Source organism: Desmodus rotundus, chromosome 8 (genome assembly GCF_022682495.2).
Source record: "Desmodus rotundus isolate HL8 chromosome 8, HLdesRot8A.1, whole genome shotgun sequence".
Lineage (NCBI taxonomy): Eukaryota > Metazoa > Chordata > Mammalia > Chiroptera > Phyllostomidae > Desmodus > Desmodus rotundus.
In genome coordinates, this window is record NC_071394.1 from 54,273,320 (window position 1) to 54,300,047 (window position 26,728).

A 26,728-nucleotide genomic window follows, 5' to 3' on the forward strand; every position below is an offset into this window, starting at 1 on the left:
CTCTGTGTTCCTAATTTGTATCCCAGGGCCTGACTTATTATCTTCCACAGCACAACTATGGAAGTGGTGAATAATTCCCTGATGGGAATAAGTCAGCAATAATTGGGGGCCTGTGACTTTGCCACACCTGGAGAAAACTACTCTTCATTTAATAAAAATATTGGGATTTGTCTGTAATATCTCACAAGCCAAATCACTCCCTTGTGCCCAGCCCACCCTGTCCGAGGCCTCCTCCTCACCTGGTGGTATTGTACTGAGTATGTCCTTTGTGCTTACAGAGTAGATAGTTAAGCCCCCACATAAATACCTTTGGCAAAAGTGAGTGTAACCCACACATTGGAATGTGAATCTAACAGTGTGACCCTCCCTTGCATGACAAAAGAAGATGCTACATATGTTCTGTTTGGTAAAAAAATAGTGAAACTACAGTAAGGTGTAGCAATGAGATACAATTGCATACATTCCAGTTCATTCTAAACTGCAAGCAGCTTGAAAAGAGAAGCCTGAATTCTTTATAACTCCATAGAGGTCCTACACCTGGCATGCAGTGATTAGGAGCATGGGCTTTGGTGTAAAACAGACATGGGTTCAAATCTCAGTTCTGCCATTATCTATGGGACCTCAAGAAAGTTACCTAATCTCTCTGAGCCTTATCAAAAAATGGGGAGATAATGATAAGAGTAATACCTGACTCATTGGGCTGTTGTGAGGAATAAATGAAATGAAAAAAAATAAGTGAAATTTATTTAGTACCTGACATAAATCAGGCAGATGACAATGGTAGTTACTAATCTGTGTATCTGCTAAATGTCATCTGCTTTGGACCTCCTCACTCACAGGTCTCTGTGGAAATGTCACCCTGTCTTAGCAACCTAACAACTCTTATGGTTTACTGGTCTTGGACTTCTAGTACCACTTCCTCGACAACTGGTGTTGGTGGGGTGCGGGAGGGTGGAGACAGTGAAAGCTGCTGTTTCCAAGATGGAGGCAAAATATAGTAAATTACTCACTGACACTGATTTTATGTGCAATGTGTGTGTGTCCTGTGTCAGTGTTAAACATTGGACAATAGGTCTCTGAATAAAGGAGAAAAACACTCAAAGGAAGCAGAAAAACATGATGGGGCTGGCAGAAGGGGTATAAGGAGGGAACCCAAGATTCTGTGTTATTTTCTGGAACAAAAATAATAAGTACAAGAGTTGGATATTGATGTCCTTTACTTGGAAAGTAAAGGGGAAAGGAAGTAAAGGGGCTAGCGTAAAAGTTTATTTAAGAGAATATATAACCATGTTTCTTTAAACACTGGTATGAGCATTTACTTATCTTTCAAAAATGGAGCTAGGGACATACTCATTTTACCCTAAGTCAAAATTGTAAACTGTCACCAGGTAATTTAAGAAATCAGACCCACTGCCCTTGTGGCACAGAGCTCAGAAGTGCTCAGAAAAGTCTTTCTAAACACACTTTGCATTAGCACCCAATCAGAACATTAGCAATTATGAAAGATTCCCAGCCCCCTGTTCCTGCGTCCCTGGAGGAAAGCCAGGACTCTGTGGAGTGCTGCGGTGTGGTCCCTTCACTACAGAGTCCTTCATCCAATTCTTTCAGATGTCCCAGAGACGGTGGGGACACAGAACAGTGCCTGCGACTTTGTCAGGATCTGGCAAGCCTCCTTTCATCTTATTAAAATTGTAGCCTTTCTTCTAAGATTGAAAAGAAAACCAGGACCTGGTCATTGTGTCCCGCTCAACCTCCTCCAGGCCAGGGAGGGTGGCTGATCAGCCCTTCTCAGGTTACAGTTCTATCCATTGAGTATTTTGTTTCCCACATCATCCAACACTCCAAGGCTTTTGCCTGATGAATTAAAATAACACAATTAAGCACCTTGTGGCAGACACATTATTTTGCTTACCTTTCCCAATATCCCCAAGAAGTAGGTGTCATTATTATTTTGGTTTTTTACGTCTCCATTTTCCGGATGACACTTGGAGAGGCAGAGAAATCTGACCACAGATAGAACAGCTATCAGGTTTCAGAGTGGGGATTTGACCCCAAGTAGCCTGGTGTCAGAGTCCATGTGGTTAACCTATACTCACACAAACTCCATCTGGCCTGCTAAAGATACTCACCATGCTGCTGGAAGGTCCATGACACTCCATATCCACAACTGCTGTGAAAGCGACCAGCCAACCATGTGGGACTCTACTGAGGACCCCAAGGCCACCTTTCCGACCCCTGAATTTGACCTCAGGCCATAACCACATCCGTTGGTCTTCGCAGGGCATGGATAAGCTGGACTGTGATTAACTTGCCAAGACATAGGATGGGGCAGATGAATTCAACTGTAGGGTTGGTGAATGTTCTCAGGCAACTTAGAAGACTGCAGCTGTGTGTTGCATTTTCATGTCAGTATATGCCTAGGACTCTTTTTGCTTTCAGCCCTATCCAGTCTATATAAACAATGTCAGAATCCCTACATCTCCCCAAGAGCTTGCAACTCCTTCTCTAAGACCAATTTCCATCCATGGTGAGGTCATGATAACTCGACTCTTTTCTCAAGCTGTGGGGTTCAGAAGGATGGATCTTCTGGTCTAACCACTCTTTCTAGCCACAAACATCCACTAGCCCCAAATGTCTGGGGCCCTATGCCAACTCTCAGACTGGTATCAAGGGGGAGCTCAAGCACCTGATCCTTAGGATACAGAGACCCTTTTCCCCCTCTCTTCCCACCTGTTTGGATCAGAGTCCTCCAACAAAAAAGAGCTTGTTTCTCACCTCTTCTGCCACCATAGAACCTAATGGCCCACCAGTTAGAGTTGGGCCATAGAAGGGTCCTAATGCATAAAAAGATTTGTTTGGCCTCCCTAGGGTTAAGGAAGACCTGCTCTTCAAAAGAGAAAAACGTTCCACTTCTTCCTGGGAAGTTAATACCTTCCAACCTCCCCACTCCCCAACCCTAGCCCAGATGAGAGGGCCCATTGCCATAACCATAGAGCACAAGACAGTAAGGCCTCAACAGCTCAATCCACTGAAGTTTTCGATGGGATATCCTGCCACAGGCGCCATGAGGCGTCATGCTTTTCTTTATTTTGTATGAAGATTCAGAATTTTTTGCCTATGTGTTGGGATAGCAGAAGCCAAGCCAAGAAAAGTGAAGTGGGAGACATGAAAGGAAGTCAGTCCAAAATAAAAACACCAAGAGAACTCAAGATTGTCAATAAGAATGTATTTAATGCAATTAAAAATAATGAAGAGAGTAAATTTTATGTTATGCCTAAATTATGTTATGCCCCTCATATACCTAAATTTTATGAGGGAGGACCCCCCAAACAGAATTTACTTATAAAAATTGTGCATTTATTCTTACAGGTTTAACTTCGGTTACATTCAAAGCACTCTCCATTTGATGTAATACACCTAGTGAGATGTTTTTTCCACTGCTCAGAACAGTTTTTAAAGTTGTTGATTTTGATGGCTTTTAGTGCTTCTGCCCCTTTTTGTTTCACCTGTTCCACATCAGCAAAATATTTCCCTTTGAGGATTTTTTTCACCCATAGAAGGAAAAAAAAAAGTCACTCAGGGCCAGATGAGGTGAGTAGGGAGGGTGGGGTACAGGGGTCATGCCATTTTTGGTCCAAAACTGCTGGATACTCAGCGCAGTGTTGGCAGGTGCACTCATAATTTACCCATCATGAAATGGATAAATGCATTGAAAGAGTCTTCAAAAAAAATTCACTGGAGCTGAGCTCAGCCTCTCACAACAATGCCAGCTAGTACACTGATACAGATGGGTTCCTAGGACACTCACCTAGCAGGGGAAGCCTGTACTACAAGGGACCTGCACTCTGGAAGATAATTCCAGTTTTTTGTATCCCCCCTCATACAAACAAGCCCCATAGTTGGGGGAAGGGAGAGTTATCAGAAATTGTTTCAAGTGTATGCCAAATCTTCTAATGTGTAAGTCAACTTGTGAATATTTTTAATCTGCTAAAATACATTTACATTAAATAAAACTGACTTGTCATGAGCCAGAGCTGTCTCTTCTTCTTTTTTTCTTATGGCCAAAACAACACTCTATACAGGGATGTCAAACTCATTTTCATGGGGTGCTGGCGGTTGCCTTCAAAGGGCCGAATGTAATTTTAGGAATGTATAAATGTAACTACTCTTTAACAGGTAAGTGAGAGCTCAGCGCTGCCATGCCACCAGGTAGAAACAAGGTGCCAGGCCAGATAAAATAAGGTGGAGAGCCAGACTGGGCCCGAGGGCCTTGTATTTGCCACCTGTGCTCTACAAGCATAGACTTTAAAAGTGTCAGCTTCTTCAGAAATTGTCTATTTTAGGATAAGGTCTCTAATGGCATTATTTCACCAGAGCCAGTTTGGGGAAGATAGATTTTTGGTCTTTCTTCATGTTCACATTATCTCAGATTATACTCAGGTTTGTAGAGTTGTAGAAAATTAGACTGATATCCCCTTAGTTTCAAATAAAAACATGGCACAAGCAAAAGTCTCAGTAAATGAAATGTATTTCTCTCACATATGCACTTTGTGTAGGTATCAACTTGCATTCCAATAAAGTCGATTGTGCCCGTAACTATGAACTCACACATTTTATGTTTAGTTGGATACGGTTGGTGGAATCACAAGGCACTGGTGGCCATTTCTACCTTTCTTTAAACATGAGCATCAATCAAGCTGCCGACCATAAGCATTTGGAAAAGCCATACATTAAGAGACAAGAACTGCTCGAGGCATCACAAATATTTATTCTAAAGCAGGTCTTAGGTCAGCCTTCTTCTGACTCAGGGCTGTCTGCTGACATCACTCATTTATTCAACGCCAAAACCCCCTTCAAACAGAAGCCAGCTCCTCATAATTCCAGTCAGCAATCCTCCCTTATTTTCAAGGAAGAAAAATGCAGGTAGAAAAACCAAATAAATGTTAAGCACTTGAAATCACATGGCTGATTGTGTGAGTCTACAATGGACCTCAAGGAGGGACAGGGTGCTGTGGGGAGCTGCCTCTCAGTAACCACATGGCACTGAGGGGCCCACTTGACTTGAGAACCCCGTCATCCTCCTCCATGAAATACATAGTTCATATGTAACATCCCTTTGTAACCTCATCTTCCAAGGCTCAAATGAAATCATGTGAGGGAAAGGGCTTGGTAATCCACAAATCACTCCATAGTTGACAGTTATTATGAAAAATTTAAACTATTACTTAGGGTTCTATAATATTTCTATTTCTTTCCCCAGGTGGTTACGCTAGACTATTCCTCCCCTGTAGCTTCAGGCCCTAAGTGGGGTGAAGAAGGAGGAACTAATGACAATCAACTTTGTATCCACAGCCTAATCTGTGGCCAACACAATGGCCCATCAATTAACTGTTGCTAATGGGCGAGTCTCAGTGGGGCAAGCAAGGACCTGCTCACAAGCCAGAAACTCAGAAGGACACATTGGAACTGAAAGACATTAGCAATGACATTGTACCATGATGGAGAGGACAGTGACTCGGATTCAGGCAAGCTCAGGTTCAAATTGCAATTTCTTTGTCTGTATAATGAGAAAATCATACTTTCACCTTGTTGATCAATGAGGATTAGAAAGGATGCATGCAATCATTTGTTTAGATTCCTAGGGCTGCTGAAAGAATTACCACAGATGGAATGGTTTAAAACAACAGGAATTTATTTCTTTCACAGTTCCGGAGGCCAGAAGACTGAAATTGAGGTGTCTGCAGAGCCTTTTTCTCTCCAAACGCTCCAGGGAGCATCACTCCTGGCCTCCCCTCACCGCTGGTGGCTCCATGACATCTTTGGCTGTGGCTGCATCTCTCCTTCTCCAATTTTCTTTCTCTTCATAATCTTCCCTTCTCTTGTGTCACTCTGTGTCTGTTATAAGGATACTTGTCATTGGATTTAGGGTTCACCTGGGGATTAATAAGGATGATCTCATCTTGAAATCCTTAAATTAATGGCACCTACAAAGACCCTTTTTCCAAATAAAGTCACCTTTACAGATTCTAGGGATTAGGACATGAACATACCTTTGGGGAGGGAGGCCATCACTACAGCATCTAATGTATAGCTGCCATAGAACAGCCATTCAGTATATGAGTCATTGGAATAATAGTCATTATTACTACTTCCAGTGCAGAAGGACAGCACTTTCGACTTCTCTCTCCCCCTCCTTCCTGGCCTCATTCCTGGTGGGAAGGGGACTTGGCCTGAATGACACATCCAAGCAGCACTATGGGAGTGGTCACATTTACCCACAGGGCTGTGTGTCTTGCAGGTGTTCTTCTGTGAAGAACCTAAAAGACCCAGTCTACTCCTAAAGAGGAGGACTGTTTACAAGCCTCCACCTTCTCATCTTCTCAGAAAGAAATACTCTCAGAGCCTGAACCTCCCACTCCCAGGAGCGAGCCAGGACAGGGATGGGGCGGAGGTAGGTGACAGGGATTAAAAACAGAAAGCAAAGATCAAGGGAGAGACAGGCATTCCCAGATGCCTAATTCAAGCTGATTGGGTGGCGAAAGGAACAAATATTTGCCACCCTCATTTGGATTCCATGTATGTGCATTATCAGTGGTGGGCCATGACTATATCATCCCCATCCAGTCCAGCTCCCTCACTTTGAGGTTTCTTGTTCCCTCCTTTCCCCTCTGGACATCGCACAGGCTTTTCAGCTGCGTGGTGCACTCAAACTGCCCTCCTCAAGGTCACTTGTCCACATGCCACTGGAAGACGATCTGGTCCTCTATCTGATCCTGGTATTGGAGACCTCAGCAGGAAAAACAACAAAAAAAACCCCAGCAGGGTTTGGTGAGAGTAGAAGCAAGGTCAAATGGTTTCTGAATCCTGTGGGGTTTGGCGGATTTCTTGCTTTCTTCAGCTTTACATTACCCTTCAAGCCTCCATTCCACTCAGTCCCTCAAGTCTTTCCACCTGAGACCCCCATCTTTTGTTCAACTTTGCCCCTGTACGTTGGGTACAAGCCTCACATCAGTGACCTGCCCAAAACTCATTTCCATCCCACACTCCAGGTCAGCCTCAGTCTTGGTCAGTAGAAAAGGCTTGAAGGCAGGGAAGCATCTCACTCTTCTCCCCAAGTGCTAATCCTGGATCGTTTTTAACTTGTGCCCATTGCTGGTTGTTCTCCATTGTGTTCATCCTGCTCTGAACCAAGGGGCTGAGTCCTGTGGAACGCCTCCTCCAGGCTTTGTTATGAACCAACTTTCACCTGGGGTTGGTTGATGCAGGGCACCGGAGGAAGGTAGAGAGCAGTGGTAAAAAAAAGGTTGGAGACTAATCCACTCCCATGGTGCACCTTCTGATGTCCCCCGTGACTGCAGCTGCTGTTCCCATTTGGCTCAGATGACACTATTTCCCTCCCTAGGCCCGTTAGCCCCGAGGGTGGTAACAGCCTTCCACCACCAGTAGTCTCAGGTCCCTCACTATTTTGTCTGCTTCCTTGACCCTGCCCATGAAATCTCTTCACTTGAGCCATTTCCCAGCAGGAGCCTTACCAGCATGTGGTCAAGCCACCTTCTTCCTCCATTCCTGGGTGCTTGTCTTCATTCCCTACCTGATACTTTGGTTTCCCTGGGAAGAAGGGTAGTGGCTACTGTGATGTGCCACCCAGATCTCCCTGGCTGGACCACAGCATTCATCCCCCAGCTCTGGGGGTGTTCGGTGGCACTGTCAGCTGAGTCCTTCTTCAGGAATTCCCTCAGCAGGAGAGAGCACCCTGCCCAGGGTCACAGCCCTCCCTAACCGCAGTTCACCTCCAATGACTGACTGATCAGTGGGAAGAGGGATGGGATTAGTGAAGGTGAAATCTCCTCACTTCAGGTTTGACAACTCTCAGGGGCTTTTCTAGCTCCACACCTCCTCACAGGTTTGGCTGAGGTTTTCACTGAGGTTGCGCTGCTGTTCAGCAACTCCACCTGACAGCATCTGACGCGGATCCCGGCCCGCAGGATCCGGTGTTGTGGCTGCAATATACACATACACACAGACTACAGAAATTCTGTGGAGGAAAAGGGATGGTGTGGCCACTCCCTCAAGAGGAGAGCACCCCGACCCTTGCCTTGACAGGCTTTTATTGTTTTTCTAGGCCCCTGCACGTCTCAGGAATTGATCCCAGACACCCTCGCAAGGTTCCGACTCACGTGGGAACACCCGGTTTCTCGGGCTGACGGGAGGAAGTGCCTTTTGTCTTGGGAGCTTGGCGAATGCCAAAGGCTCTCATACAAAACCTGTGACTAACACTAAATTCTTCTGGAAAGTGATCTTCGGAGTCCAGTCGAAACCGAAACACTCATTCCCTATCCGCTTTTCCTTATGCAGGCGGATGGAGAGAAAAGGCAAAATCGAAAGGACCGCAAGAGGCAGCTAGAATGACAGATTTTACTGAGATGCTTTTAAAATATCCCTGTAACTAGTTGCTGTTTTCAAAGCTGATTAAAGGGAAAGTCTTTGCTCTTTCTCCCAAGCCTAGACCTAGTTGGGGGTTGTGCCTCGGGGATGGGATTGTGAGTGTTTTTACAGTGTGCTTCCTGTTGCATCGACTTTTGCTTGCAACTGGCAGGGAAACCTAGTGTTCTGTCCTGGTCCACATCCAGATTTTCCTCTCATGGGTGTCTTCTAGCAGCAAGCGCCCTTGTGGCTTTTAACTGCTGGACCTGTGCCCACAAGATTGCGGCAGATGCTTGGGAGAGAGAGCAAGGCTCCTGCTTACTAAAGAAAGTACAGTTGCAAAGAGGTCACAAGAGAGGGCAACCTAGGAAGAAAACCCTTTTCCTCTGAATCCAATACTCCCTACGACATAACCGAAAAGCACTGTGTTGTTGGCCCTTACCTGGGCTAATGCGTGCACTCCATCCAAGTTGGTGTGTTGACCACAACTGCGGCTTGTAGCCCTGTGTCCCTGTTCCTTGGTGACAGATGACACAGATCCCTGCCCACAGGATCTGCTGTTGTGGCCGCAATATACAAATACACATGGACTACAGAAATCCTGTGGAGGAAAAGGGGCTGCATGGCCCCTCTCTCTAACTTGGAGAGTGGCCACACAGCCCCTTTTCCTCCACAGGATTTCTGTAGTCCATGTGTATTTGTATATTGCGGCCACAACAGCAGATCCTGCGGGCTGGGATCTGCGTCAAGCATCGCCAGCAAACTCCCTGTACTCACCTCCATCTTAGTGTCTGTTTCCCAGGAATTTGTCCTGAGACAATGGGCTCCTCACTGCCAACCAGGCAATGACCATTTGACTCTAGGCTGCTAGCCTTTGAAGACAGCACCTGCTGGACTAGACCCAATTTTCTTCTTTCAGGTGCTAACCAAAGTTTACTTGTCAGGATCTCTTACCTGTTCCCACTCCTCAGAAATTCCAGTAGTGATCATGTTTCCTTCTTGTTGACTAGAAAGTCCAGTGTGTCTGGTCTCGACTGTCTCATCCCCAACTGACCTCTAGCTCTGCATTCTTTCTCACAAAATAATTAAGTGCTTCTCAGTTCATGTTACATGCTGGGCACAGTGCCAAGTACTAGGGACATAGAAATAGGCAAGTAGTCTCTGCCTTTGAAGGTTCAAATCCCAGATATTCCACTTCACTAGCTGTATGACCTTGTTAAGGAGACTGAGGAGAAGTGGCTAGTATGATTGTAAAAGGAAACACAGGTCATAAGAGGTCAAATGCTGGGTTAAGACAGATTTTTCAGCGTTTTTAAACTGGTGGAATGATTGCATCAAGAGGGCAATGATGACATCTGTGCACAAGTGAGGGGCTGCTCTCAGGAGCATGGGCAGTAGTGCAGGAGCACAGAGGCAAGCAGGTTCACAGATGAATGAATGGAAGTTCTCTCCTGGTGGCTCCTATATTCTCAAGGAAATAAGGAGGAAGTCTGGAAGCTAAGAGTGAGAGGTTGGGTAAAGGTACTAGTGAGCTGAAGAGAAAAGAGAAGATGTATAATAGTCACCCAGGGGAATGGAGTAAGAATAAGTTTGGTTGTCAAGTTGGGTTATTGGAATGATTCAATAAGATATTAGATTAAAAGTGTTTAGCATAATGCCCTGTACATAGTGAACATGTAAAAAAAAATAGTTATTATTGTCATCCAGAGAAGGAATCTGCTTTTTGGTGACTATATTTACTCAGGAATCAAAACTACAAATTATAGGGTTGTTCAATGAGCTTAGAACTAGAGAAAAGGCAGTGAGTCTTAGGAAATTTCTTTGAAACTATTATTGACTAATGATTTATCCTTCACTTAAGTAACTATCCTTTGTAAAGAATTGTCTTCTCATCCTGGAATCAAGACTCAGTGTTGCCATCCTAAGTATTTATCATAATGCAGTTTCTTAAGATTATGACTGATATGGCTTACACAGGTGGATTTTCTAAGAAGATAATTTCTGGCAAGATTGTCTTCAATGCCAAACATAAATTTAAATCCATGGTAGCTACAATATCAGAATTTGGCATTTCATCCTTATCTCTTAATGGTGGGTTTATCTTACTTGGGAGTGATACTAAATATTAAGTAGGTGGTGTTTTTTTCTTAAAAGTTCATGAGGAACAAAAAGAGTAAATGCAATGAAAGGAAGTGGAGCCTATGGGTTAAAAAAAAAAAGATTTAATGAAAAACATAAGTTAAATTAAATTCAACCCAAGGCAAAAAAGGTGATTAATTATTGTCAGCCTATCTCATTTATTAAAAAGAAATAAACATTCCACTCCTTTCTCAAACTGAATTGAGTCAAACTATTTCATGGGAGAGATAGGGGGAGGGGGTCTTTCTATTCTACTGGTATAAATGCTCCAAGATGTGTTGCTGTCATCAGTCAGGAACTCAACATTACAAGAAATTTTCCTCCGTGCAAGTACTACCTTCCCCTAAATTATAGGTAACTAAACCATGATGTATCAACTAAGTTCAAGTTTTTTAAAAATTCCATTACATTTATGTATATAAGCTTTGGAGCTCAGTTATATAGAAAATAGAGAATTTAGTTCTATTTTCTAGCTTGAGACCAGTGTAAAACAAAGACCCTTTGTTTATTTACAAAACAGAAATAATATCACCCATCTACTTTTTAGGGTATTTGTAAGGTTTACAAATAATATTAAATGTTTAGAGTACATAGTAGGACCTCACTAAATGAAACCCATTTGACAATTAAAGGTATTGGGTTGGCCAAAAATCCATATTTCTTTCCATAAAATAAAAGACACATTTTCCTTTTTAACCAATAACTATTGATTTAGATATTTTGAATATGTTGGCTATCTCCCACGTGACAGAATGTTGATTGTTTTCAATTAATGTCTTCCTTTGATTGCTATCAACTTGAACTGGTCTACCCAACTGTGAAGCATCATCCGGCAAGAAATCTCCAGCACAAAACTTCACAAACCACTTTTGACATGTTTGATCAATCACATCACCTTCTCCATACACTGCACAAATCTTTTTTTTTTTTTTTGCATTTTAGTTGTGTTTTTACCTTTCTTGAAATAATAAAGTATAATATGCCAAAAACATTGCTTATTTTCTTCTATCTTCAATATTAAAATGGCTACACACAAACTCACTAATGTTGATAAATTTTCTTAAATGCACACTAATACAACAGCTGTCACAATACAATCTAACAAAATTGTTTTGAATGAATTTAAAGACAACTAAGAACTACTGGAGCCATCTTATGGAAAAAAAAACAAATGAACTTTTGGCCAACCCAATATTTGTAAGTGCTTATCACAAAAATAATAGCTCATCAAATTTTTGTTTCAGATGACTTTTTCTCCTGTTTCCCATTTCTTAAGTCATTAACCACACTTGAAATTGTTGACTAGAAGATATAAATGGTACAGGTAACAACTCAATCATTCGCAATCGAAATTCAGATCTAAGCACAAGCATCTCCATGTAAGTTTATGTAGTTAACCCCTAAGAATTAATGCATTGTGATAATGCATACAAACACATACATATTAATAGTGTATTTTATATAGTAATATAAAGCATGCAAGAACATGAAGTATGTCCATTCTCTTGTATCTGTGATGCTTTCTTTTTTTCTTCTATTTCTTTTTTTCTTCTATTTTTGTCTTCTTCCTGTTTCCTCCCATCTCTTCTGAATCTGGGCTCTCTTTTCTCTCTACATCTTTAGCAGGAAAACTCAGCCTTTGCAATGCATATGTTTTGCCAAGGTCTAACTCTAGTCAACTATCTTTTTTCCAGAACTACACGCCTGCTTTCAACTACCTGTTTGGCATATCTATGGATGTCTTGATGGCACCTGAAACTGAATATGCTCAAAGCTGAATTCATCTTGTTATTCCCTAAAACTAGCAAAAGAGAATCTTTGGTCTAAAATTGGAAATGAGCTGGTTTTGACTCTTCCTGTTTTGATACCCTATGTCCAGTCAGTTGACCTTAGGTGATTGTTGTCCTTAGGCCTTGATGTCCTGTTTGTAACTTTCCACCAGAGATTCTTGCCTCAATTTTTATAAACATCTCCTCACTGGTTCCCCCCAGGCTCCTCCCATCACAATCTAGCCTAGTAACTATACCTGGATGAATCTTCTTAAATTACAAAAGCAATAATCTACTTTCATTCTCAAAGTCTCCCATCGTGAAAATGAGGAAATATAAACTCATGCTTCAATTTAAGGTTCTCTACCAGACCTCGTCTGGTTATCTCAAGCCCTACCTCCTCGAGGTTGCAGAAATGAATGGCCCCTCAAAGCCAGCCCTAGCTTGCACATGCAACTTTCTCTGGCCCACACAATGGCTTTATAAATTTTGAATTAGTTGCTTATTTCAAATTAGTTGCTAACATTTACACATTGGAAGTTTTCACATACAAATCTGGGGTCTAGCTTCTCACACAAAGTTGGAATATCTGGCAATGCTGGCCTTCATTCCCAGGTGGCACAGAGGGCTGAGCCTGGCTGGTGAGTGCCCCAGGTCCCCATAGCTTTCATCTCACTGAGTCACTAATGTGGTCCTTGGCTTGGTGCCTGTAGGCATGTCGCTTCTGCTGCTCGCCCTCTACTACTCAGTGTTCCAACTGTGTTAGTCACTCCCAAATGCACAGGGTACCTCAGTTATGTTATTGAATCCTTCTAGAAATTCCCTCTCCCTCCATCTTTCCTGTCTTTAAGTTCCATTTTGAACACTGTATCTTCCATGAAGATTTCCCACTGGATGCTACCACCTTGTTCTTGAACCTCTGTGACACTCTGTGCCTCTCTTATGGCCTGGATCCCACTCTCCCTGGATCACAGCCTCAGGTGGCCTGAATTTCTCCTGGTTCCTCAGATAGGTGCACTGACACACACTTCTTCCCCACCCTTCAGGCTTTATAGAGGAGCAGAGTACTCCTGAGCTTGACCTTCCTCCTCCTTACAGAGAAGGAGCAAGTGTTTCCCCATCCCCTTCCCCCTCAGGGACCTGCCTGTCTACACAGTAGACAACCTTGGCTGATTGGCCATGGAGGCCCTGACTCAGCAGGTGAGCCTAAGCTTGTCACCACTGCCTGGGTTTGTGTTCTGGCTCAGTTCTGAAGTTCACTGTTAGGAGGTGGCCACACATCTAAGCCAAGGTTTCTGTTCTATCAGAAAGCAAAGCTAATATTTTCATCTTCATTTCCTTGAATACTTACATCACAACTGTTTCAAACTCAAGCAGGGAAGAGGAGGGGTTTCAATTGGCCACTTTCTATCCCCAACAAGAAGAGCTCACTTTTTAAAAAATCTTCTGTGGCTTCCAGCGAAGATCATTGTACAAACAGGCACTCAAAAAACATTTTTTTAAGTTGAGTCAAAAAATATAATCAATGTGCATAAGATTCATGAAATATAATTTTTCTTATGCTTATGTCTGCATAATTGATAAATGCTTATTTGTAATGCTAACAAAACAAATTATTCTGTATGTAACATAAAATATTTATTTCCTATTTACATTTCCATTGTTACATGTATCATTCCATATCATATCATGTACCAAAAGAAATAAAAAGAAAAAGGAAGAAAGTATATGCCTTAAAAGTCAGTCAAGAAAGCATCACACAGCATGAGTTACCAGCAGTCTCTCAGCTCTCGTTTCCTACCCTTTTTTGACTTTCTGGTTTTTTCATGACAAATGGTATCATACTCTAATACGGCCATTTTGGAAAGTCTCTGTAAGTATTGAGATGGTGCTCCAATGAGAGGATCACTGAAGCCAGAACCTGTGAGGAAAAAAAATCAGCTACTAAAATGCAAATAATCATATGTTAATGATGATCCCTAAAATATAGTGCAAGCAAAATGTCTATTCTTCAAATGACCATCAAATACTATGAGTTCTTTGAAGTAGAAATGTCACTACTTACTTTTTAAATGACAATAGTAAGTCATCTAAAAATATATTTAACTAAAAATCCTGCAATGCCTACATTAAATTATATAAAACTAAGTCTGTGCCTATATCATGCTTCAAAAACATGGTATGAATATGGAATTTATTCTCCATAAATAATTATTAAAGATTAGGTCAGATGGAGCATAGATAAACACAGTCTGCCTCTTCACACAACCACAGCAAAAACTGCAATGACTACAAAACAAATATCACCCAGAATCATCAGAAAATCAAGCTGTATGGAAGTCCCACAACCAAGGAATTAGCCACATTCTTCCAGATGGGTAGGAGGTACAGAGACACAGAATGGGTGGTCCCACATTCACATGTGATGGATAAAAATTGGGAGGGATACCTCAGGAGCAAGGGATCCCAGCCCTACACCAGACTCCCCAGCCCAGGGGTCTAGTACCAGGAAGGTAAGTTCCAATAACTTCTGGCTGTAAAAACCAGTGGGAGTTGGAGTGACGGAAGAAACTGCAGGATTCTCAGGATTCTCAGAGTCCTTTAAGGAGCCTTGTAAAGGGCCTGCAATAGACTTAGAACTTATCCAGACTTACTCCCTCTGGCCTTCAGCACCAGGGCAATAGCTAGAAGGGCACCAGTGGCATATGGGGAGAAAGTGAAGTGACTGGAAACAGGGTAAATGCCAGGAAACAGCTTCCTCCTGGACAAAACTCCAGAGGCTAGGCAGCCACATTGTCCCCTCTCTAAGCCCTCCCCCATACAGACCCGCAGAGCAGTGACACAGGTTGCCCTGCCCTGGCAATTACCTAATGCTCTGCCCCATACAATTTACCAGTGCACTTGTCTACAATAGGCCATGCTACTGAGACAGGGAGTCAAAGCAGCTCTTCCTAATACACAGAAACAAACACAGGGAGGCTGACAAAATGAGGAGACAAAAAACATGGCCCAAATAAAAGAACAGAACAAAACTTCAGAGAAAGAACTAAATGGAATGGAGATAAGCAATCTATCAGATGCAGAGTTCAAAACACTGGTTACTGAGATGCTCAAGGAACTCATTGGGTACTTCAACAGCATAAAGAAAACCCATGCAAGATAAAGGTTACACTAAGTGAAATAAACAAAAATGTATAGGGAGTGGATGAAGTTGAGAATCAAATCAATGATTTGGAACATAAGGAAGAAAAAAACATTCAATCAGAACAGCAAGAAGAAAAAAGAATCCAAAAAATGACAATAGGCTAAGGAGCCTCTGATATCTTCAAATATACCAACATGTGAATCATAGGGGTGCTGAAGGAGAAGAGAGAGAGTAACAAATTGAAAACTTATTTGAAAAATAATGAATGAAAACTTCCCTAGTTTGGTGAAGGAAAGAGACTTACAAGTTTAGGAAGCACAGAGATTCCCAAACAAGTTGGACCCAAAGAGAACCAACCACACCAAGACACATCATAATAAAAATGCCAAAGGTTAAAGATGAGGAGAGAATCTTAAAAGCAGCAAAAGTAAATCAGATAGTTACCTACGAAGGAGTTTCCATAAGACTGTTAGCTGATTTCTCTAATGAAACTTTGCAGGCAATAAAGGACTGGTAAGAAGTATTCAAAGCGATGAAAAACAAGGACCTACATCCAGGATTACTCTATCCAGCAAAGCTATCATTTAGAATGGAAGGGTAGATAAAGAGCTTCCCAGACATGGTAAAACTAAAGGAGTTGATCATCACCAATGTCTTATTATATGAAATGTTAAAGGGACTTATTTAAGCACAAGAAGATGATCAAAACTATGAACATTAAAATGGCAATAAATTCACAACTATCAACAACTGAATCTAAAAAACAAACTAAGCAAACAAGCAGAACAGAAACAGAATGATAGATATGGAGAACATTTGGATGGATATCTGTTGAGGGGAGAATGGGGGAAAAGGTACAGGGATTAAGAAGTACAAGTTGGCAGATACAAAATAGGGGAATGTTAAGAACAGTTTGAGAAAGGTAGTAGCCAAAGAACTTATATTCATGACCCATGGACATGAACTAAGGGGTGGATTGCTGGAGGGAATTGGGGTTATTGGGGGGAGGAGCACAAAGGGGGAAAAATTGGAAAAACTGTAATAGCATAATCAATAAAATGCAATTTTTAAAAATCTCCAAGGTAGTTGGGGGTTTTATGTTTGTTTGTTTGTTTTTATTTGAGTGTGTAGTATGAGTGGGAAGTCCAGAGAGAGAGCGTAGAGGGCAGGAATATGATCAGCATTCCTGTTCTTAGCACTGCAATGGACTTGATCTTAGAAAGATCTTCTGGCTACAAATGAACTAGATTCGAGGTATTAAGCAATATTCAAAAAAAACTTCAAAGAATTGTTATTATACAGACCAATAAAATTTAGTTGAAGTTGTTAACAATAAGACAAATTAGAATTTCTGAAATATTTAGGTATTTATAGACATTTTATATTATTCATCAATAAAAAAGAGGAATCATAATAAACATTTGACTGGATGATAAAGAAAATATAAAACTTGTGTGGTGAAGCAAAAGAGAAATTTTAGGGTATAAATCTCTTCATGGTTATAAAATTCTAAAATGCTATGCTAAAAAAGACAGCTGAAAATTAATGAGCTAGGTATAAGATATATACATTAGGAAAAAGGTAAACTCAAAGAACATGGGAAAAAAAAGATAATACAGAAAAGAGGATAATGTGGTGATTTTCAGGGGTAGGGGATATTAGGGGATGACATGGTAGTAGAAAAAAATACAATAAAGATTAAATTTTTAAAAACGAAAAGAGTAGAAATCAATGAGGTAGAAAACAAATTTACAGTAAGATTTTTAAAAAGCAAGAGTTCTTCACTGAAAAGACTAATAAAAATGAAAAGTCTCTGGTGAGATTAATCAAGAAAACAAGGCAGAAGGAACAAATAAATAAAATTAGAAGAGGAACAGAGGTACAGATAGAGCAGACTAAACGTTAGGTCAATAAAATTGAAAACAGACAAAATGCAAAAAAATCTTGAAAATATAACTTACCAACATGGATTGAAGAATTAGAATACCTTAAGAGTCCTAAAATTAAAATGACTGAATCAATATCAAAAGACTCCTCCAAAGAAAACAAGTGACCCAAATGATGTGCCTATAAGGCTCAGGTTCACCTTCAGTTTTCCTGAGAGATTACATTTTCTCTCAGCAGGCCAGGCAGTCCCTCTAATCCAGTCAAGTCTGGGCTGTAGGCTGTTTTAAAGCTAGTCTCTACCTGGGATTCCTTTACCGTATGTGGCCCTTCAAGAGTTTTAACCAAGAGTCTAGGTGTTTATACTAAGGGCTTCCTGGGTAGACTTTAAACTCCCCTGCTGTCCCCCCCGTAAATGCTACATTACTGAAACCTCTGCTCAGTTCTTTTGTCTCCAAAAAGCTCTTTTAGCCAGCAACATGCCACTCAGGAGTAGGCACCGGGGGGGGGGGGGGGGGGGGGGGGTTGGGGACGACTGTTCACAGAATTTAGGGTTCACTTCTCTGTGGTTATTTCTCCAGTATCTCAGACTCTCAAGTCCTGTTGGAAATGATAGCTCTTGACACCTTAAAGCAGTTGCTTTTTAATGTTTTTATTATTTTTATCTGAATAATAGATATATATTACTTTTACATTATTTGTTATAAAATATATTTTATTATATTCTTTAATAATTAGCTCTCGTGCTAATTCTCAGTGGTACAGTAGTCTGATGAAAGCTATTCCATCACAACTAGAGGTGGAAGGTCAATGGGCCATTTTTTAAAAAGGTCTAACAACTGAAATGGATGACAGTTACCTAATGACCCTTTAAAAACTTAAATCAGTTCACATTAAAATCATTCTTTTGTTAAAATTATTCAAGGTCTCCTCATGTCAATCAGTGTTAGATACAATGTCCCTTCCAAGGCCCTACAGGGTTGGATGTCACCTCTCTCACCTGGACACTCGACTCCTGATTTCTTCCAACAGGTCAGATATCATCCTGCCTTTGGGATCTTCGCTGGCTCCAAGAGAATAACTGTTTCCCAGGAGTTTCACTCCCTCACCTCTTCCAAGTCTTGGCTCAAATATTGCCCTCCCCATTAAACCTGTCCTGACCTCAGATCTCCTGATCTCCTTTCTCCTGTTCTATTTTGTTTTTTCTATTATACCTTCACCTTCTGATATACTAGGGAATGGTCTTCTTTATTATAGTTAATGTTGGTTGGCTATCTTCTCTCCCTAGAATGTAAGCTCCACAAGGGCAGGGACCTTCATTTTGTTATGGGATGTAGCCTAAAGCCAAACACCTAGAACAATGCCTGGCATAGAGCATATATTCAATTCACATTTGGTGAATGAGTGAATGAACTGCCCACTTGCATGGCTGAAGGAAAATCAACAAATACTTACTGAGCACTCAACATGTTACAGAAACTGGTGTGGGCACTGCAAGGTGTAAAGGTGAGTAAGACATAGTTAGCATCCAGTCCTAAGAGCCATAAATTTAGCCTATTGGAAAATAGGCAGGCTAATGTTCACTTGGGCCAAGATGCAAAATGAATGCCTTTTCCTTAAATTAACATTTATATTTTCATTTTATGCTGCCTGTTGATCACAGAAGTTGTTTATAGTTTATGGAAATTCAGAGAAAGGACATATCCTGGGAGAAGTTCATGAACAGTCAACTTTATGAATATCTAGGGAATGAACTTGCAAAGCTCCTAACAAGTGAATTCTGACTGCTACCAACAATGCCACGAAGGTCTTCCGTAGTGATTTTAGTGTTTGGATTTCTTTCGAGGTGCTCTGACCTCCATTAGTCCATAAGTGCAAAATAATGGAAGTGATGAAGATAATAACTGAATATCATACAAATAAGTGAGGTTTAAAAAATCTTAAACTGGTAAAAAAAATAATTGTTACACATAGGTAAGAGAGGAAATAGTTGGCAGGATGAAGGAGAAATAGTAGAATAACATGCAATGCTAAAGATGTTACACTTAATCCTGTAGTTCTCAACTGGGAGTGATTTTACCACTCTTAAGGAACTTTGGCAATGTCTGGAGACCTTTTTGATGACCACACTTGGGGGCTACTAGTGGTATCTAGTGAATAATGGCCAGGGATGTTGCTAAACATCCTTCAATGCATAGGACAGACCCCACAACAAAGAATTATCTGGTCCAAAGTGCTGTAATTATTGAAAAAAACCAGCTTATATAATAATCAACAAAAGACATGAAAATGGCAAACTTTAGACTATATGAGTCAAGTATCTTTACCATTAACTTTGGATACGATTACTTCAGGAAATGAGTAAGAATTTATTGAAGAACTTAAATGCTAGACAAATACATATGTTGCATGCCACAGACATTCCCTTACCATAAAGCCCCCAGTGATCTGTAACACATGAAAGTTAGGGATGAAAAAGTAAGTCTAGATGTCAGAGCTGCCAAGAAATTCTCCATCATCTTGTAGACATCATTCAAAGTGTAATTACCTGGCTCAACAGATTTTTTTCAGTGTCTTTTTGAAAAACAAAATTCTGATCAAACGTATCAAAAATGTAGAAGTGAGAATGCTTGAATTTAAAGCTTCAAAGAGCAAACTCATACTCCAAATAGATGAAAACACACTTTGGAGTTATAAACCATCTTAGTCACCAAGGACTTAGAAATAAATCAATTTTAAGAGTAGTTTTTTTTTAAACACAAACTGTTGATATATAGATAAGTTTCTGAAGTTGGATATTATAGATACACAGGATTCAGGAAAAATTAATTAGAAAATAAGGCCAGAAAGGCCAGTAGGTGAAGATGGTAAAGGGTTCAGTGCCAAGCTAAGGAGTTCATACTTTAGTCTGTGGGTAATGTGGAGGCATTGTGTTTGAAGAAGAAAGTAATGTGGTTAGAGGCCAAAATTTTAGGCTTTTGCTGCAGTGTTGAATGATTTCAAAGGTCAGAAATCCCAATCAGACTAGTTTGCAGGCTACTGCAATGGCCCACAGGGAGATGAGGAGAGCCTACCCCAGGGTCCTGAGATAATAAAGGGATATATATATTGAACACAATATCCACTAAATTTATAAAATAAAACTTCAAAGAAGCATTAACAGAACAAAGCCAGTTAAATCAGTGGAGAGAAAGGAAGTTTTTAAAAAGGTGAGTATTCAGCATGAGCTTGTGGTAGGAGAAAAACATGAGCCCACTTTACCTTTCTCGCTCTCCTGAAGTGGTACAGCAGTGTAGGTCTCCTTAGTCTTCTTTATCCTGAAATTATACATTTTTGTAAAATCACTTCTCTGTAAATCCAGGGCACATTAATTCTTCAAAATGAATTAGGAGTCAAGAAGTATGCTTTCAGTGAAACTTACTTGTTAGGGACATCATGTGGAAATCAAATAAACATTAAAGAGACAAAACTCCTTCCATCATAACTAATCTGATCAGAAGCATATACAAACCAACTTAATATCTCAGTGTTTACTAATAAATTTTTCCAGTGGATTAGTATTATGTCTAACTTTTCCCATCTTTATCTCAATTTATCTTTATCTTAACTCTCACTAATCATGATTGAGGGAATGCTAAAAGGAAGAGCATCAAGATTAGATTAACAGGGTATCTGGATATGCCAGCTAACCAACTCACTTATTTGTGCACTTTTCACCTATTCATTACCAAAATCTGAATTTTGACTTTATTAACTTTTGCTCCTTCTGGAATAAACCTAGATAATAAGTAGGTTATTAGAGGAGACACATCATGATTGAATCTGCTGTAGGTGAGATGGTCCATAAGAATTTCAAATTTCTTGTAACTACATTAAACTACAGAAATCAGTCCAAACATTCAAATACTCTTCATCTCTAGGATTACTATTATCAGTAATATTACCAGAGAGTATCTTGAGATTCACTGAAAAATTTTGATTATCATTAAACAAATTTTTTAAAAAACATTAGACTTTTGTCAGCATTTTAAATCAAATATTTATATATATGGGGAGAAGGTAAGGGGTTGTATGTAAAAGGAACAAAAATGAGCACTTTCCTGGTTTGCCAACACCGTTCCTTCACAGGGCGTGGGGCAATACGCAGAGGAGGATAAAATACTTGTAGGCAACTCAACATGTTCTCATCAGAATGGCTAAAATAGAGACATTCGTTTCAAAGACAGGCAACAGAAATAACATTTATGCTTGCCACACACTTCATTAACATATGGCACTTAACCCCACTCTTCTCCTTTGTGTATGAAGAACACTTGTCAAACACAATTATAATATTGGGTTGGCCAAAAAGTTCATTTGGTTATTTACATAAGATGGCTCTGTAGCACTTAGTTGTCTTTAACTTCATTCTAAACTGTTTTGTTAGATTGTATTGTGACAGCTGTCATATCACCATGCATTTAAAAAAAGATTATCAGGGTTCCAGCCAAGATGGAGGCATATGTAGGAACCCTTCACTTCCTTGCACAACCAAATGAATAAAAACCAATCTAAAATCAATAAACAACCAGAAGTGCCAGAAAATCAAATTGTTTGGAACTCTGACAACCAAGGAATTAAAGAAAAAATCAGCCAGAACAACCAGACCAGTAAGGCAGCAGACTTCGAGGGTGGCCAGTGGAGAAAAACCGCTGCAAGTTGTGGGACCTTGTGGGCGGGGCTGACTTAAGGAGAAACTGAGACTCAGAGTTGATAAGGCGGTTGCTACAGTCGGAGAAACTCCCAGTCTCACACAAGAGTCTATGAGAAAGTGCGCTAGGGACAAGCAGGTGAGCTGCATTGTTCCCTCTCTGGCCCCTCCCCTACAGGCAGCACAGCAGCGCAGCAAAGAGGGTTGCCCTGCCCCATTGAATACCTAAGGCCCCACCCCCTTACAACTCTCGGCTGTGCCAAGACAAAGAAATATGACCCAATGAAAGAACAGAGCATAACCTCAGAAAGAGAACTAACCAATGAGATCATAGCCAACCTATCTGATGGAGAATTTAAAGCCCTGGCAATCAAAATGCTCACAGATCTGATTGAACTTGGATGAAAAATGAGAAAACAAATGAAAGATACCCAAAATGAAATAAAGCAAAATATTCAGGGAACCAACAGTGACAGGAAGGAAACCAGGACTCAAAGCAATGATTTGGAACAAAAGGAAAAAATAAACATCCAACGGAAACAGAATGAAGAAACAAGAATTCAAAAAAGTGCGGAGTCTTACAAACCTCAGGGACAACCTGAAACTTTCCAATATCCTAATTATGGGGGTGTCAGAAGGAGAAGAACAACAGCAAGAAATTGAAAACTTATTTGAACAAATTATGAAGGAAAACTTCCCCAATCTGGTGAAGGAAGTAGACTTCTAGGAAGTCCAGGAAGCCCAGAGAGTCCCAAAGAAGTTGGACCCAAAAAGGAACACATCAAAGCACATCATCATTAAGATACCCAAGATTAAAAATAGTGAATCTTAAAAGCAGCAAGAAGAAAGGAGAGAGTTACCTACAAAGGGGTGCCCATAAGGCTATTAGCTGATTTCTCAAAAGAAACCTTGCAGGCAAGAAAGGGCTGGAAAGAAGTATTTGAAATCATGAAAGGCAAGGACCTACGTCCAAGATTACTCAATCCAGCAAAGCTATCATTTAGAATGGAAGGGCAGATAAAGGGCTTCCCAGATGACATCAAGTTAAAGAAGTTCATCATCACCAAACCCTTATTATATGAAATGTTAAAGGGACTTATCTAAGAAAAAGAAGATCAAAACTATGAAGAGTAAAATAACAACAAACTCAAAGCTATCAACAAATGAACCTAAAAGGAAAGAAAAACAATGAAAACAAAAACTAACCAAACAACCAAAACAGGAACAGAATCAGAGAAATGGACATCACGTGGAAGGATTTCAGTGGGGAACGGAAAGGGAGGAATAGGGGGGAAAATGTACAGGGAAGAAAAAGCATAATTAGTAGGCATAAAATAGACAGGGAGAAATAAAAAAAAATGCTATAAGAAACAGAGGACTCGAAGAACTTATATGTACAACCCATGGACATGAACTAAGTGTCAGGGGAAATGCTGGAGGGTTGGGGGGGCAGGGTGGAGGGGAGATAAAGGGAGAAAAAATTGGGAAAACTCTAATAGTATAATCAATAAAAAATACTTAAAAATAAAAAATAAAAAAAGCTTATCAGGTCAAGATGGCAGCGTAGACTGATATGGCTCACCTCTTCGCACAACCACATCAAAACTGCAACTAAAATATAGAACCACCATCACTCAAAACCATCAGAAACTGAGTTGAATGGAAGTCTAACAACTATGGAATTAAAGAAACCACATCCATCCAGAGTGGTAGGTGGGGCTCAGGTGCGGAATGGGCCGATCCCACACCCACATGTTGTGGATAAAAATTGGGAAGTGATATCATGGGAGTGAGGAGTCCCAGCCCCATACCAGGCCCTCCAGCTCAGGGTTCCAGTGCCAGGAAGATAAATCCCTACAACCTCTGGCTGCAAAAACCAGTGGGATTAAGTTGGTGGAAGAAACCTCTGGAGCCCCAAGCATTTCCTCTTAAAGAACCCACACATGGACTCACCTACTCACACTTACTCTCTCTGAGCTCCAGCACCAGGGTAGCAGCTTGAAAGGCACCAGTGGCATACTGGGAGAAACTGAAGTATCTAGCATCAAGGTGAGCAGATGCCATTGTCCCTTTTCTAAATCCTCCTCCCACAGAGCCACAGAGCCACAGAGCCAGCAAGCTGGTGCCATATCTAAGACTCCATCAACCTGGCTAACACTGTTTGACTCGATTGGAGATCCCCAGAAATTCCACTGCACCCAACTTATAGGCCCACCCAGGCTGCTTTTCCACATGAATAACTGGTCTTGGCTGTGCTGCACAACTTCCTAAATCCTCTCAAACAAGCAACAGCTGGCCTCAGTGAGCCCCAGGACCAGCACTAGCAGAAGCCAGCCTACATTCACAGCTTGAATTTGACTGGGAATCTCCAAACCCAGCACAAATAACAGCCATCTCAGATTGCTTTATAGCTCAGGCAGGGTGACCCCAGGCAAAACACAGGTTGGGACTGACGTTGGTCTGCACTATCCCATAAGCCCCAGGGCCAGTGCTCCCAGTAGACAGCTACAGATCACATAGAAGCACCACCACCCTGTGGCTGCATAGCCCATCCTCCATGAAGGGCAGAGATTAGAGGTAAGTGGTCACAGCCAATCCTTGCAGCTGACTGGCCTGGGTAAATCCCTTTCATTGGTCTGCCCACAGCAACCAAGGCTCAACAACAAAAGGAGGGTGTACTTAGCACACTTCAGGTACCCAGCTTGGTTAATAGGGGCAGCTGTGCCTCTACCTAATACATAGAAACAAACACAGTGAGGCTGTGAAAATGAGGAGACAAAGAAATGTGGCCCAAATGAAGGAACAGATCAAAACTCCAGAAAAAGAGCTAAACAAAAAGGCGATAAGCAATCTATCAGATGCAGAGTTCAAACACTGGTTATAAGCGTACACAAGGATCTTAGTGAGAACCTCAGGAGCATAAAAAGGATCCAGTCAGAAACAAATGATTCACTAATTGAAATAAAGAACAATTTACAGAGAAACACCAGTAGAGTGGATGAAGCCAAGAATCAAAGTGATGACTTGAAACATAAGGAAGCAAAAAACAACCAATCAGAACAACAAGAAGAATAAAGAATTAAAAAAAAGTGAGGATAATATAAGCAGTCTCTAGAACCACTTCAAGTGGACCTCATAGGGGTGCCAGAAGGAAAAGAGAAAGAGAAAGAAATTTGAAATCTATTTGAAAAAAATCATGGAAGAAAACTTCCCTAATGTGGAGAAGGAAATAGAAAGGCAAGTCCAGGAAGCACAGAATCTCCCAAACAAGATGGATGCAAAGAGGCTCTCTCCAAGACACATCATAATTAAAATACAAAGGTTAAAGATAAAGAGAGAATCTTAAGCAACAAGAGAAAAGCAGTTAGTTATCTTCAAGAGAGTTCCCATAAGATTGCCAGGTAATTTCTCAAAAGAAACTTTGCAGGCTAGAAGGTATTGGCAAAAAATATTCAAAGTAATGCAAAGCAGGGACCTACAGCCAAGATTGCTCTACCCAGCAAAGCTATTGTTTAGAATCGAAGGGCAGATAAAGAGCTTCCCAGACCAGAAAAAACTAAAGGAGTTCATCATCACCAAAACTTTATTATAAGAAATGTTAAAGGGACTTATTTAAGAAAAAGAAAATAAAAACTATGGACATTAAAATTGCAGAAAATACAAATCTATCAACAATTGAATAAAAGAACTAAACATTCAAGAACGGAGACAGAATCGTGGACATGGAGAGCATTGTGATGGTTGCCAGATGGGAGAGGGTGTAAGGAGGAATGGGTGTAGAGGTGCGGAGATTAAGAAGTACAAATAGGTAGTTACAGAATAGCCATGGGGATGTAAAGTGAAGTATAGGAAATGAAGTAGTCAAAGAAATTATATGCATGACCCATGGACCTGAACAATGAACGGTGTGGGGTTTGCCTCAGGTAGTGGGGGGTGCTGGGTGGAAGGGAGCAAAAGGAAAAAAAAATCAGGACAACTGTCATAGCGCAATCAATAAAATATAATAAAAAAATTTAAAAACATCAAAATTGATGAATTTTTGTGTAGCCATTTTAATATTGAAGATGGAAGAAAATAAGCAACAATTTTGGCATATCATGCTTTATTTTATCAGGAAACGTAAAAATATAACTGAAATGCAAAAAAAGGTTTGTGCAGTGTATGATGAAGGTGCTGTGACTGCTTGAATGTGTCAAAAGTAGTTTGTGAGGTTTCATGCTGGAGATTTCTTGCTGAATGATGCTCCACAGTTGGGTAGACCAGTTGAAGTTGATATCAACAAATCAAGACATTAATTGAGAACAATCAACATTCTACCACGCAGAAGACAGCCAACAAACTCAAAATATTCAAATCAATAAAGTTATTGGTATAAATGAAAAATATGTCTTTTATTTTATGGAAAAAACTAAAACTTTTTCATCAACCCAATATATTCAAATTATCCTGAAGTAAATTCACACTCGAGTCAATGTGAAATGTTGGTGAATCATTTTAAAGATTTTATTGATTTATTTTTAGAGAGAAGGGAAGGGAGGGAGAAAGAGAGGGAGATAAACATTGATATATAAGACACATTGATTGGTTGCCTCTCACACACCCCCAAATGGGGACCTGGCCATGGCCCTGGTTGGTGGCCCTGATGGGGATTTGAATCTGTGACCTTTCAGTTCACAG

At 40.7% G+C, this 26,728-nt stretch overlaps 1 protein-coding gene across 6 annotated transcripts in view; it reads right to left on the minus strand.

The window, feature by feature from the left end:
- Positions 1 to 4,115: 4,115 nt before the first annotated feature.
- C8H8orf89 (chromosome 8 C8orf89 homolog) overlaps positions 4,116 to 26,728 on the minus strand; it is a 39,514-nt gene continuing 16,901 nt past the window's right edge. Inside the window, exons 4-8 of one of the 6 annotated variants that reach the window (XM_053929497.2) lie at positions 21,460 to 21,557; positions 20,623 to 20,676; positions 18,817 to 18,852; positions 17,439 to 17,474; positions 14,223 to 14,253 (exon numbers count right to left, since the gene is read on the minus strand). In XM_053929497.2, coding sequence (XP_053785472.1) covers positions 18,824 to 18,852; positions 20,623 to 20,676; positions 21,460 to 21,557 — 181 coding nt within the window. In that variant the 3' untranslated portion in view covers positions 14,223 to 14,253; positions 17,439 to 17,474; positions 18,817 to 18,823. Of the gene's footprint in view, positions 5,934 to 9,183; positions 14,254 to 17,438; positions 17,475 to 18,816; positions 18,853 to 20,622; positions 20,679 to 21,459; positions 21,558 to 26,728 lie in introns of those variants that run through there. The other 5 variants (XM_053929495.2, XM_053929498.2, XM_045186087.3 and 2 more) reach the window with 5 other exon arrangements.